The 13,116-nt window shown below is 40.0% G+C and overlaps 1 protein-coding gene and 1 long non-coding RNA gene across 4 annotated transcripts; one reads left to right on the top strand and one right to left on the bottom strand.

Annotated features, from left to right (window-relative positions):
* Positions 1-356: 356 nt before the first annotated feature.
* Positions 357-2,920, bottom strand: LOC131242339 (uncharacterized). The gene is made up of 2 exons (XR_009169589.1): positions 2,047-2,920; positions 357-671 (listed from the first exon to the last, which is right to left on the bottom strand). It is a non-coding gene; the product is annotated as an uncharacterized LOC131242339 (long non-coding RNA).
* Positions 2,921-2,971: 51 nt separating this feature from the next.
* Positions 2,972-9,365, top strand: LOC131242337 (VQ motif-containing protein 9). 3 transcript variants are annotated; one of them, XR_009169588.1, is made up of 3 exons: positions 2,972-4,077; positions 5,631-5,781; positions 7,939-9,365. XR_009169588.1 is itself a non-coding variant. In XM_058240924.1 (2 exons), the coding sequence occupies exon 1, from the start codon at positions 3,092-3,094 to the stop codon at positions 4,037-4,039; it is 948 nt and encodes a 315-aa protein (XP_058096907.1). In that variant the 5' UTR covers positions 2,972-3,091; the 3' UTR covers positions 4,040-4,077; positions 7,939-9,365. The 3 variants fall into 3 exon arrangements, 2 of the variants coding, with proteins under 2 accessions (XP_058096907.1, XP_058096906.1); XM_058240924.1 differs by lacking the exon at positions 5,631-5,781; XM_058240923.1 differs by lacking the exon at positions 7,939-9,365 and having other exon boundaries at positions 5,631-5,935.
* Positions 9,366-13,116: the final 3,751 nt, after the last annotated feature.

Raw genomic sequence — 13,116 nt, 5'->3', positions numbered from 1 at the left:
TCGTGTGCTTTTTTCAACGTTACAATCCAAAGTGGGCCCACCAGATGAACGGTTCAGATAAACCGTAAAGATTTTCAAAGACACGCTCGCAAGTCAAGGAAGAATCTGATATCGTAATCTATATTTCATTAACTAATTTATAATAATTTTTTATTTATTATGTTCTACGTCTTTTTTTTCCTATTATTCTCGAGTTCTTTTTGTCTGTCGCGATTAAGAATCTGAAGTGCGTCGCCACAAACTGAGGCCCACATTATCAGTATTAAAATGATCGAAACCGTCCATATTGTATAATATTTCTCTGAAAGGATTATTTAATCATTAGAATCTATTGACGAATTTAAAGAAATAAAAATGAAAGTCTCCAGTGGCTCCCATTCAAATTTAAAAATCAAAGGTTAGCATCATATATATGAAGAATTATTATAGTAAAATAGCTTCTTTACAGTATTAACGAGTATATGAACGCTTCAAATCAAGGGACCATCTCAGCATTTTGGCCCCACTGGATGACGACATACGCTGGTTCTTCTGTCGCGAAAGAGGCAAACCGAACTCTTTATTCTTTTCCTCGTTGTCCTTTTCCGACGTTTTTCAAACGCATCCTTTGACAGCCATTAGATGATACGGTAGAACCTGTGGAACCGTAATATGGTAGAGCTATCTCCCCACTGTGAATATAGAAGGAAAAAATATCAATTTGAACCGTTCATATAGTTTCCTGTAACATAGATGGTAATTAATTCAAGAAAAATACTGGATCTAATGGTCCAAAATATCTGATCAGTAGTCAAAAAATCAACCGTTGAAAAACAGTTTTAATTAATGATCCAAATAGAAGTCTACTTCAGGGAAGAAAAGCGACGGCGATGATCTTCTGATAAGCTTTAGATTTGAATATGAGCCATCAAAGTCAGGACCCACTGAATAGATGGTCACCGTTGATAAACAACCATGCAACGTGTGCTTTCCAGAGATGGCACTACATTATTTCGGTTCATCCTTCTCTACCGTATCATCTCTCGCTGGACAACCGGTGCCACGTTTGGCGGTCCGTGTCGGAAGCGGATTGCTTACTGAGTAACTCAGTACGGTAAGCGTACTGAGTAAACTCTGCGGGCCCCTGTGTCATTCATGCATTGTATCCACTCCGTCCATCTCTTTTAACACATAATTTAGGGGTTTATCTCAAAATTTGAATATATAAAATCCTCAAATGGACCACACCACCGGAAACTGTGTGAATTGAACATCTATCATTGAAAAATTCTTCGGGACAACAGAGGTTTTAGATCAAGCTGGTGTTTGTGTTTTCCCTTCATCCATGTCATTCTTATCTTATGAACAGGTTGGATAACAAATAAACATCACTTGGGGCCTTAGAAAATTTTCAACGGTTGAAATCAATACTTCCAATTTTTCCAGTGGTATGGCCCACTCGAGCTTTTTATATGCATCAATTTTGGGTTGAACCCATAAAATGATCTGGAAAAACGAATGGACGGCGTGGATAAACCATATGCATTCACAGTGGGCCCAACTGAGTTTACTCCGTACGATAAGAAGGTACTGAGTAACTCAGTACGCAATCCAATTTCGTCCGTGTCTTCGCTCCCCATATAAAAAGAGAAACAAAGGTACCCACACTCTCATCATACACGTGCGGACATGTACGTCAATCCAGGCCGTCCAAAATTCAGGCTCACCATCTATGGAGTATACCATGAAAATCACATCTATTATATTATCCATTCCTTTGGTTTTAGGAGATGTTCCATCCACGGAGCGACCCATGATTTGGACGGTCTGGATGACATGCAAGCTAAAGTCAGATGAATGACGTTTTAAGAAGAGGATTGACTCATGACACATGTGCCAACGTGACATACGTGTAGAAAATGGCCATTCACTCATCTGGTACAACACAGTGTCAGCATGTCTTGATTGAAAAAAAAAATAAAAGACAGGCCCGCTCAGCAGACCAGGCAATGAGAAATATGAACCGTAGAAAAAACGCCGACGGTCCATATTGCACATGTAGTATACCTGAATAGTGGAACGGTCTGATCTTTTTATCTTCGGCATGCTCAAAGTGCAGATTACTTGATTAGCGGTCCCGATGACCCATGTCATTCCTCCTTAGAAAAGCGGTGGAAAAGAGGATTTGCCTCGAAATGCATTCACACGTAGAAAGTACGCTTCGCATGCATGTATTCGAATTAAAGCACCCAAATGGGGGAAGTAGGCGAGCCGTAGACTCAAAATCAGACTCCTCTAGATGATCCTTATCTCATATGAATGAAAATTTCAACTGACTACTTTTAATTGTTGCAGTCCATTGTATTTACTCCAATTAGCCAGCTACGAATATTCATTGGTTATTTATATCCCATCTATGGTGGGCCCCATTATTTGGGCGGATTAATTTGAGTGGCATAAAGCCACGTGCAGAACATCTGCCTGCATGCGTATCAATAATCGTACTCTACCAGTGTACCAAAGCTTTTTTCAGGGGAGTAAACCGTATCCTGTATAGTTCGTGTTGCCTCTGTCGCGACTGAGAATACAGCATCTGTCGCTGTTCACTGGGACCTACAAGATAACTTTTACTATGATCAAAACCGTCCATGATGCGGAATATATTCTGTAAGATACAATGACAGAAAATTACGAATAACGGATGATCTAACGTATCACAATATTTAGATAATTAAAAAACATTGAAATGAAGATTTTCAGTGACTCGCATTTAACTATGAAAAACAAAGCTTATGATCATTAAAAAAAAAAAAAGTGATTGTTGGACAATGGTGTGGAGAGATCAAATCACAGGACCATCTCAGTAGGTGGTGGCGACACACGCAGGCTCCTCAGTTGCGATTGAGGCAAAACGAACTCCTGTCTTGTAAATAACAGGTACGCCTCTCGCCCTCTCGCTCTCCTTCTCTCCAGAAAGTATACACCGAAACAATCCTGTAATAACCATCCCCAAATCTCTCTTTTCGCCACTCTCTCACATTTGAAAAAGCATAGAAACAAAAGCTACGGAGAGAGAGAGAGAGAGAGAGAGAGAGAGAGAGAGGATACGGTAATGGAGAAAAGCTGTCCTTCCACTGCTGCTGCTCCTGATTCTACCACAACGAGCAGCATCAACAGGCATCCAGCAGATCATTTCCTCAAACAACTCAATAAAAGCTCTCACAAGATCTCCAAGCACCCACATCAGTCCCACAACCACCACCATCTTAGCCATCCAAAACAGACGTCCCACACATCTCAGTCGTCTCACCACAACAACAACCCTCAGCAGCACCAACAGCAAAACCAACAGCAACAACAACAGCAGCAGCAACAGCAGCAGCAGCAGCCTCCCGTTTACAACATAAACAAGAACGAATTCCGAGACGTAGTCCAAAGGCTAACAGGTTCTCCTGCCCACGATCGCTTCTCTACGCCTCCCCCAATCCATCCCCCCAAGCCTCCTAGCTCTCGCCTCCAGCGGATTCGGCCTCCCCCCCTCGCGCAAATTAGCTCCAGGCCTCCACCGTGCGCCCCTCCCACTCTATTTACCGACAACAATCTCAACAGCAATAGCAGCAGCAGCAGCAACAACAACAACAGTGGAATCTTCATTGGACGGCCGAGATCGCCCTTCTCTCCTCTCCCGCCGTTCCCTACCATCAGCGCCGCCGCCGAGTCCCCGATCTCTGCCTACATGAGATACCTCCAGGGCTCGATCTCGTCCATCGATCCCGGGCGGGCCCCAGGGTTCTCGCCGCGGTGGAACCCTAACATCAACTCTTCTTTCCAGCAGGCACTGCACCCTTCGCCGACGGCGAATCCTCCGCCTGCGCAGCTTCCGCCGCCGCAGTTTCTGCTCCCAACTTCGCCTATGGCCTTCGGCCACATCCCGCTGTCACCACGGTCACCATACCCCTTGCTCTCGCCGAGCCTGCTGTTCTCGCCATCGGCGCAGTTAGGGTTTCTGCCAGCGTCGCCGAGATTGCCAGTCCCGAGCCCGAGGTGGAGAGATCTGTGAGCCGTTATGGTTGAATTCTGTAGTTTTTTGCAATGAAGGTAAGTGGATTTTTGCTTCTCTATCTCTCTGTTTTGCTGCGTGCTTGTAAATGTATGTAGATAGTCTGATGTAAATGATGTTTTATGTTATAAACCCTAGATTTCCTTTTCTTCATGTTGTCCCTTCTTCTTTTCTTTTTTTGGAATTCCTTCTTGAATGTGGGGCATGTAATTGGATATGTTCTTTTATTTCACTTTCAATAGTATTTTGATTTCCGTGTTCTTTTTGAATGTTTGGTATTGTGACTTTTGGGACTATTGCTATATTGTGATTGTTGTTAATTCATACAATTTGCCTGACAAAAATAATGTTCTGAAGGTTCGACTTCGATACGCCCATATCATCATCCATGGGCCCAAGTAAATGTGGTTAGTTGTAATGGCTTTTTTCTTTGCATTTGGAGTGATCCTAACAATATCTGTTATTGAATGTGATGGTTTGAGGTTCGTCATGTTAGTGTCACTTAGATGAATCTAATCCGTGCTTCTTTAAAATTATCTCGTGATGGGATTTTTTTTCTTTTTCTTTTTAATTCCTTCATTTGCGGAAGTGATCCATTCCAAGTATTATTGGTGGTGGACCAACAGAAGACATCTCAATTGTTGTTTGATTAGGTCAACATTATTTTGGAAGTTTGTAAGCTCGATAGTTGACCTAGACATAGTGAACAATGTTAGGAAAGTGCTAAATGGGTAATTGATTTAGCATCATTGGGATAGAACAATGCATATTTGGGGTGAGAATTTCACCACCTGAATAACGAAGATCTGGCAAACATGGGAGTATCTAAATATACGCAAAAGCCTTACTGGTTGGTTGGTTACAATGCAGCATAATTCAGCGGAGAAGCCTTCCTTTGTTAAATCCATTATTGACACATGGATTTACAGACTCCTCTGTCCAATTCTTTAAATGCCTTATAGGACCTAAGAAAATGACTCACATGAGATCCTAACTTCATGAACTTAAACTCTGCTTAGCTTGAGATCATGGCCAACAATATTGAGGACAATATGGTGGAGAACAAAATGCTTGATGGGATTTTGTTCAGAATAATTGACAGCAGTTATTTCATAGTGAATGAGCCAATTCACACCAAAATACCTCAGGAATTTCAGGTTAGACATGTTTCAAATATACGAAGACAAATACACAACCATTGAGTTCCATCATAATTCAGTTTAATTTATCGTCCATTAGTGCTTGCCTGCTCGCTAGTGAAGTGCTGATGAGGACTCTTCTTCTTGACTATGAAACATGGATGATTCCATTGTGATAATATAAAAAACAATCACTTTGAAAAAACATATGAAGGAAAATTTCTGACATCACTGTAAAGAGACATGCTATAAACATAGCCCTAGACGCCCGTTATGTATATTTTTATCTGGTACATAGGATGACTTTGACCTCTCATGGATTGTTTTATATGAGGGTTAGAGATAATATCACTGAATACCATAGTAGGAAAAATAAATGCTTTGCAATTCTTCACATTGCCTCTACCTTTATTGCTTCCTTCATCAGCGTTTCGATTCTTGATGTCTTTCAGGTTTCAAGATTGAAGAAAATTTTGTTTCTGTATACCAATTCGTTAAGGGCTTTGTAGACACCTTTGAGTTCTCCTCTGAAGGTTTGACCATAGAGGCCAACAAATAGGCAAATAGCTAGGAGAAACAGCATGAACTCTTTGAAATCCAGGAGTAAGCTGTTTTTTTTTTTCACATTGGTGATTTCGATATCAACTTGACATCATAATCTAGGATGTTTGAGTTTTGGAAGTTTCAGTAAGCATGTCTAGAAAATACAGTTGTCTCTTTTATGTTGATGATTATGCATTGGGCTATTTTAATTCCATCATGAGTTCGGAAACATCACAAACCTTCACTTTCAATCTGTCAATGAAATCACCAGAGACTAGGTTTGCTGCCTTTTTTTTCACATTGGTCATTTCAATATCTACTTGAGATAATAGCGTAGGACTTCTCAACTTTGGAACTTTCAGTAAGCGAGCCTAGAAACATTGTTATCCTCTTTTGTTGATGATCACACCGTAGGACCATTGCATTTCCATTCATGAGTTAGGAAAAGATTATGAACCTCCATTTTGAATCTATCAATGAACTCACCCAAATGTTTTGTGAGAACATGGTGAGATTGACTCTCACTTTACTCAAGAAAAGTTGTTTCCTGGTTACTCAAACCTGAATATGTGAAAAGTGAGCAGTTGGTAGACAATAATTTGATGGAGTGAGCAAGGCAAATCAAGCTTCTCTCATTACCAAAGCTTCAGCAGTAAGGAATAATATGTTGTCATCAGGGAAACCACCGACTCTGGGCACTATCCAGCAAAACCAGAATTGCAGCTGCTGTTAGGGCAGCGAAGGCATCTTCTCATCGGTATTCTTTGGTATGTTGGGTTATGGAGACTATTTTCCTAGAGTTGATGCAGATTGGAGATCAAAGTGGGAATCTCTCTATTTGTTGATTCACTTGGGCCCTCATGGTGGAAGGAGGCTAGGAATGTCACTGCTTTGGCCGCTGGAACACCCACTGCCCTTGGAAATGAGCTCTTTTGGTGAATCAAATCAACTCCAAATCCACATGTTTGCTAATTTCTTTTTCACCACATCTCGAAAGAGGCTAATGAAATAGCCAATGTAGTAGCTGAGTAGTGAGTATTGAGATAGGATATTTTGTATTCATAGTCACCATCTGTTGCCGTAATGGATAGCTGATTTAGTTTCCTTTCAATAAATTTCAATTATCAATGAGAAGACAACAAAAAGTAGAAGAATTGATGTGATAAGCACATACTATCAGCAGCAGGCAAGACCCTCACTGAAAATTTTCCAGCTGCTTTATTATCATTATCAGCTTTTGACATTTGAAGTATGCATATTTTCACTTTGAAACCTTATTGGTAGCTAGGAACAGCTCGTGGAGAAATAACTATTGGCAAAATCATATGGGTCACAAACAGTGTGAAAATGCTACAATGGATTCACTCATAATATCATATGGTCATGATCTCTTTAACCAATATTGTGAAATTTGGGAGTGAACAATCAGCACTCCGAATAATGATTTGAAAGTGTATTATCTGATCTGTCTGTCTCTGGACATCCTTCCCCCAGCAACCTGAGAGGATTTGCAGTTTCATTCGATTTTCTTAAGGGAGCAAAACCTAGTCACTCAAGCCCAGTTTCTTCAATAACTTAACGTGCTTAATCACCTTAAATTTCGAAATCAAGTTCTCAAAGTCAAATTCAACCATACATGGAATGATATAATGATGAAGTAGAGAAGTGAACGTCCACAGCTTCCAAGTCCAGGTAAGGGCTTGCTACTTGCTAGACCAACACAATTTCCTAACATGTGCAACGGAAGGCAAAATTTCCAACCTCAAACTCAGATTCCAAAAAATGATAAATCCGCCCTTAGGAACAGATACTTCTATTACCAAACTACACAGTTTCCTGCATACTTTGACATGACTGCCCTTATCAATGTAATAAATGATTCAGATCCATAAATTGTGTGGCATTCTCATATTAGTTCAATAACTAGAAAATTTTCTAAGAAAATACAAGAACAAGCATCTTCTTCTTCTTTTTTTAAAGAATTATTAAGCATCTTCTACTTCAAGTAACAGTTCCACAAAAAAAAAAAATCATCCACTTCAAGTCTTCAACACAGTTGTCTAATACTGTCTGACCAAACAATATCAGTACAGCTAAAAGTGGACTGGATATAGAATTCTAGTATCAATGATAGGAATAGGATCAGAATAGTAAGTGCATGTATAGTCTTTGTATGAGGCTGATTACTGTTTTTTTTTTTTTTTTCCATTCATCTAGAGGCGGATTTCTTCTCCAAGTACCAAACTACTGGTGGCAATTCATACTATGGGTCTCTGTCTTCGAATAATTATAGTCTCTGAAAAAAAAAAACACAGGATTCCACACATGGGATGGGACCATGTTTTGGTGATCCAGGCTGTCGATCTGATGGGACCTTTTGTGGAAGGGAGTTGCCTTGAAACTCGCCTAGGTGCCTAGGTTAGATTATCATATCCTTTGATCATTGGACTGTTCCTTGAATGTGAACCGTTGCTGGATTTTCACATTAACTGTGTATTGTTAGGCAATTGATTGAAAGCATAGCATTTTAATCTGGAAGATTCTTTAGGCATTTACCTTCCTGGTGGGGCACATCAGATGAATGGTTTAGATCACTGAACCAACGCTAAACATGCAAGGAATCCTTTGTGTCAGCATGCTGCATGTTCACTGATAACTGGGACCCCGCGTTGCATTCATCCAGGTCTTGAGAGATTGAACAGATTGAATAATACATCACTTTCTTCAAATGAAAATTACCCTTTGTCATGGTCAAACCTGGTAACACGAGTATGTTTGAATCGTGGTCATCAGCTATACAGTTATGAAGAACATTGTTTGGCTGCTGCTTGAGATTGATGATGCATGAACATCTATGGAATTACTAGTATAGTACTGCCTTATTGACATGAGCTACCACGTGATTGCAATGGAGATATGCGGTGGGCCATGCTACTGCTGGCACCTGACATTTATGACTTCACTCAATTTAAAAACACATCAGGTATCTTTATCCTTTTATTTGTTCCCAAACGCTTGGACATGAGACTGTATCCCTGTTTTGGGTTGCAATCAACTCCACCTATAGAACTGGAGACGATAGTAATCTACCAAGAAATTACATTTTTTAGATATTTGTTTCATGGTTCATGCCACCCACCGGTAAACTAAAAAGACATGTAAATGTAATCGTTTTATCTATCTTGACTGCAGATTATTTGTTTCTTTCAAGGGGATGTGGTTGCTCATAATATCATTGTTGCTTCCATGAGTTGACATACAGTTCTAGCACTGGCACTTACGTCCCACTCAAAGCATTTGTTGGGAAAGAGCGGTGCAGTGGTTTGGGGGCATTCATTTGATCAGGTTTGGTGGAAAGAGAGATGTTCTCCATATACATCGCAATGTTGTAAATCCGTCTTGATTTGGGAATTCTTAAATTATACTTTAGTGATAGAAAAACCGTGAAGATTCAAAATCCAAACTATCCAGTTACCAATACAAACACCATTAGATCAGAATGTCTGCCTGATTCATTTGTCATTGTGTTCATCTTTTCTGTTAAAAATGTGTCCGACACTTTACCATTATACATTTATTTGCTTTGATGTGGCTACTTTATTATATGTAATTCATGTTCAAGTAATTCGCAGATTGGTAGTATCGTCTCCATGCAATCTCCTAGTAAATATCATGTTTTGCAGCAGTATTTGACAATCAGCCAATGCAAAACTTTCGCACTCATAGGGGGCGTGCTTTTGGATTTTTAACAGCAGCTGTGAGCTTGTATGCAAGAATCCATTGGTAGAATGTCATGTTCATATCATCAGTGTGTTTTTAGGGATATGGTTCATCAAAGAGGTGGCCCATGAATAGGTTGGTTTTTGCACCAATTGGGTCTGTCCATCTAGTTGACCCCACTTTAAATGGAAAGTTTTTCTAAATGCACTTTAATGAAGTCGTAAGACCAGCAGTCGGCAGCAGCAGCACAATCACCGGATTTGGCATGTGTCATATGTAGACTGCCATGTGGTTGCCACTTGATTCCTTCTCACCTTCTGTAAGTGATCTTCTTTCGACATGTGATGTTCTAAGCTTTTGTTTTGGCTCCATGCTTTCGAGATCCATATTCCCCATTGCCCCGAATCCTGTATCTCATGACCCTACTAAAATATACAGTGTACTGTAATTTTAATTGAGAGAAGATTTAGAGTGTTGGACGGATCAGTTGAACTGATATGTGCTTTACAAAATCATTGTCATCGTCTCATTTCCGAGTCTGGAAGTGTTAATTGAACATTGTCGTCGTCCCAGTCCGAGGGTTAGTCGTTTTTATATTAAAAGAGCTGGAGAGGTTTCTTACAGCCCTAATTCTCACATTTGAAAGATGGATGGCCTTCCTTCAAAGTGACGGTTTGAGGTGAAAGTAGTTAATGGCTAAATATTTTGGCAAATGTGATGGACAGTATTGACTAATTGGTGTGGTTTTTTTATTAAAAAAAATATAATAATAATAAAATTTGAACAACCCATTATAATAATAAAGGCCATTACATGAACGGTCCTGATCTATACATTTCTCTGCCACATGTACTTTGTAGAGATGGTTCTACCGTAACATCTCCCCAAGACAGAGATATACCATTTGTAACTCCCCGTTTGGCTTTTCGCCCCTCGATAACAAACTCCGTCTCCGTTGCATTGCATGTGTGTATGGTTGAGAGGTTATCAGAACCCAGCACCTACTGGACCCTACTATGGACGGCTTACTGTTCACATGGCACATCCACAACAAAAATACAATAATCCATGTTAGACCCGAGGGTGTTTGGTTCGGATCACCATATGGTCCACATGTACGGTGGTGGTGGAGAGACACCCCACCCACTTATATGTTCCAACTAAAAATCATTCGTTGTTTTGTGTTCCCTAACGTAGATGGACCAAGGCTCATAATCCCGCTGAACAGACAATCTCAACCATCAAAGTGGTAATCTGCAGATGGATGATAATGGAATAACAACACGAGTGGGTCTGAATTCAATGGGAAAACCCTGCCTAGGCAGGTGAGGCAAATAAACTCTCATTTCAATTATAGGCGGATGAACACAAATACGGGCAGCCTCTCGTATCAATCAGGACTGTCCATCTGGTATCTCGTACTGCCGAGATAACTAGTGAATTCAAATACGCATTGATCCGTTGATTTTATCCAACTGATCAGTGGCCTTGAAAACGATGGTGTAAATATTCTGTATATATAACGGAAGGGAGAAAGATGATAGAAAAGTTTCATCTAGTAGTGTGATTTTTGAAGCATATATCACATCAAAGGGGGGGAATGGTAACAGTAGAGCATGTAGCAATCAAAGTAGGGATTTCTTCGCCCGACCCCAACTTATCCTCGACTGAACCCCCCAAGTTCAGGTCAGGTCAGGACTGGGTCAGCCAACCCTGACCTGTCCCGTTTCCAGATAAGAGGGCCAACAGATCTGGCCCCGAGCCTGCGCAGCGTTTTTTTAGATTAGATTATTCTACCAAGGGGGATTTTTTATTTTTTATTTTTTATTTTGCTGTCCAAAGATATTCATAGCAACCCAATAACCATTTCCCTTGTTTGGGAAAGTGGGATCTTCCATTTGTATCTAAGGTACTGTTGCAGCTGGGCCAGTCGTGACTTTGTACATCCCACGCTTTTCTTTCTTTCTTTCTTTCTTTTTTTTTTTTCTTTTCTTTTTTAACTGATTAGGCTGGATCTGTTTGGCCTTGTCTACTTGAAATATTGACTTCCCTCATAAGAAATAAAAGCCCTGACATTTCCTTTTTAAAAAATGATAAAAACAAGAAATAAAGATATTCGGGTAATGCAAACCATTTATTTAGGGAAGGTTCCATTTTAGGGAAGGCTTTCGTTGAAAATTGAGAGCATGCAATTGTGATTCTATCGAAAACTGACCTAACGTTTGAATTAAACCACTTTTGTCTACACAAGGGTTCATTTAATGGAACGAGCCTTGGTTTAAAAATATAATAAGCCATCATAATCCCATAGAATTAAGAGTTTATATTGAATTGAGAAAAACATAATGAGTAAAGGCCACAGATGGGAACCATAAATTAAAAACACAAAGCACGCCTTTTTTCTTCTGAAAGAACCCATACATGGCTGAGAGTTTCCAAGCCGTCAGATGCATCCAAACAAAAGAAAAAGACTCCACTTATGGAATCAATGTCCATATCTCCTCATTTCCACTCCAAATCATTCCATATTGAGACCAAGTCCACATGCACGCTCTATCCATTTTTGGAGCCCCATTATGCAAATAAGCAAACACTTCCTTGCATGTTGCAATCCCCATCTCACAAAACAAACAATAGAGAGTTCGACTCTTCCCCTCTATTCAATTCCAAGTGCGACGTCCACCCACTCGCACTCGCTTTCAACTATCACCTTACTTTTAACCCACACCACAAATCCCCAAAGACTCTTTATCTTATCGCCTATCAGAACACTGCAGCGACTTGCTCTCCACCAATGAGCACTTTACATGTCCAAAAAATATTCAGTTTCATGTCATTTGAATCCCAAATCGATGTTCTTTGAGTTACCATTAACTCGGCGGATTCACAATGCCTCTATGGATCATGTAAGGATGTGGAAATCTGCGATACCTCTACAGCATCTCTATCAGTCTCTTGAAAAAGGACTAAAAAATAAAGGAGCAAAAGCTTCATTAATAAGTTATAAACCAAGCCTGGAATATTTGTGTGGACACTTGAAATTTCCACTAACGTAGAATGAAACAAGATGTTCAAAAAAAAAAAAAAGACCACTCCGCTAATTTTAGGATTAAACATGTAGGGAAGAGAGCTCTCTAAAGTGTCGTTTGTTTCCCACCCAAGTATGAGGGATATCCACTGCTAGAGGGACACCACGCCCCTGTATCTTCACGAAATAGTGTTCCAACACAATAGTCGTTTGGCTCGTGGGAATCCAGCCCCTATGAAATGGATTCCGTTGATTAGAGGATAAATTTGTGTGGGTCCCAAGAAAGGGTGGGAAAATCCAATTCTAGAACATACCCCTTTTTAAAATAGGCTGCAGACTTTAGAAAATAAATTCCCATCCAACAATCATATTTTCAAAAATGACAATAGATACCTAACATTTCCTTCTGCGGACTGGATTCTCAAGACTAGCTTTCCCAGTAACCAGATACGAAAGAGAATCTCTTACCGTGAATCTATTTGACAAAAACAGATTGATGGACCCTTTACGATTCTAGGAAGCCCGACCACCCCAAATGGGATCTTTTTTTCTTTTTTTTTTTGAAAGGCAACTAAATTTTATTAAGAAAGAAAAAGATACAGAAAAAAACAAACAAAAAGCAGCAGCCAAATCTGCTGAAGCAGACA

Source organism: Magnolia sinica, chromosome 4, assembly GCF_029962835.1.
Source record: "Magnolia sinica isolate HGM2019 chromosome 4, MsV1, whole genome shotgun sequence".
NCBI lineage: Eukaryota > Viridiplantae > Streptophyta > Magnoliopsida > Magnoliales > Magnoliaceae > Magnolia > Magnolia sinica.
The sequence above is the reverse complement of the archived record's forward strand: the minus strand, read 5'-3'. Positions and strand labels throughout refer to the sequence as shown.

What these genes read in the sequence shown, in the direction of transcription:
- LOC131242337 (XM_058240924.1), top strand. Translation starts at nt 3,092, where the DNA reads ATGGAGAAAAGCTGTCCTTCCACTGCTGCTGCTCCTGATTCTACCACA.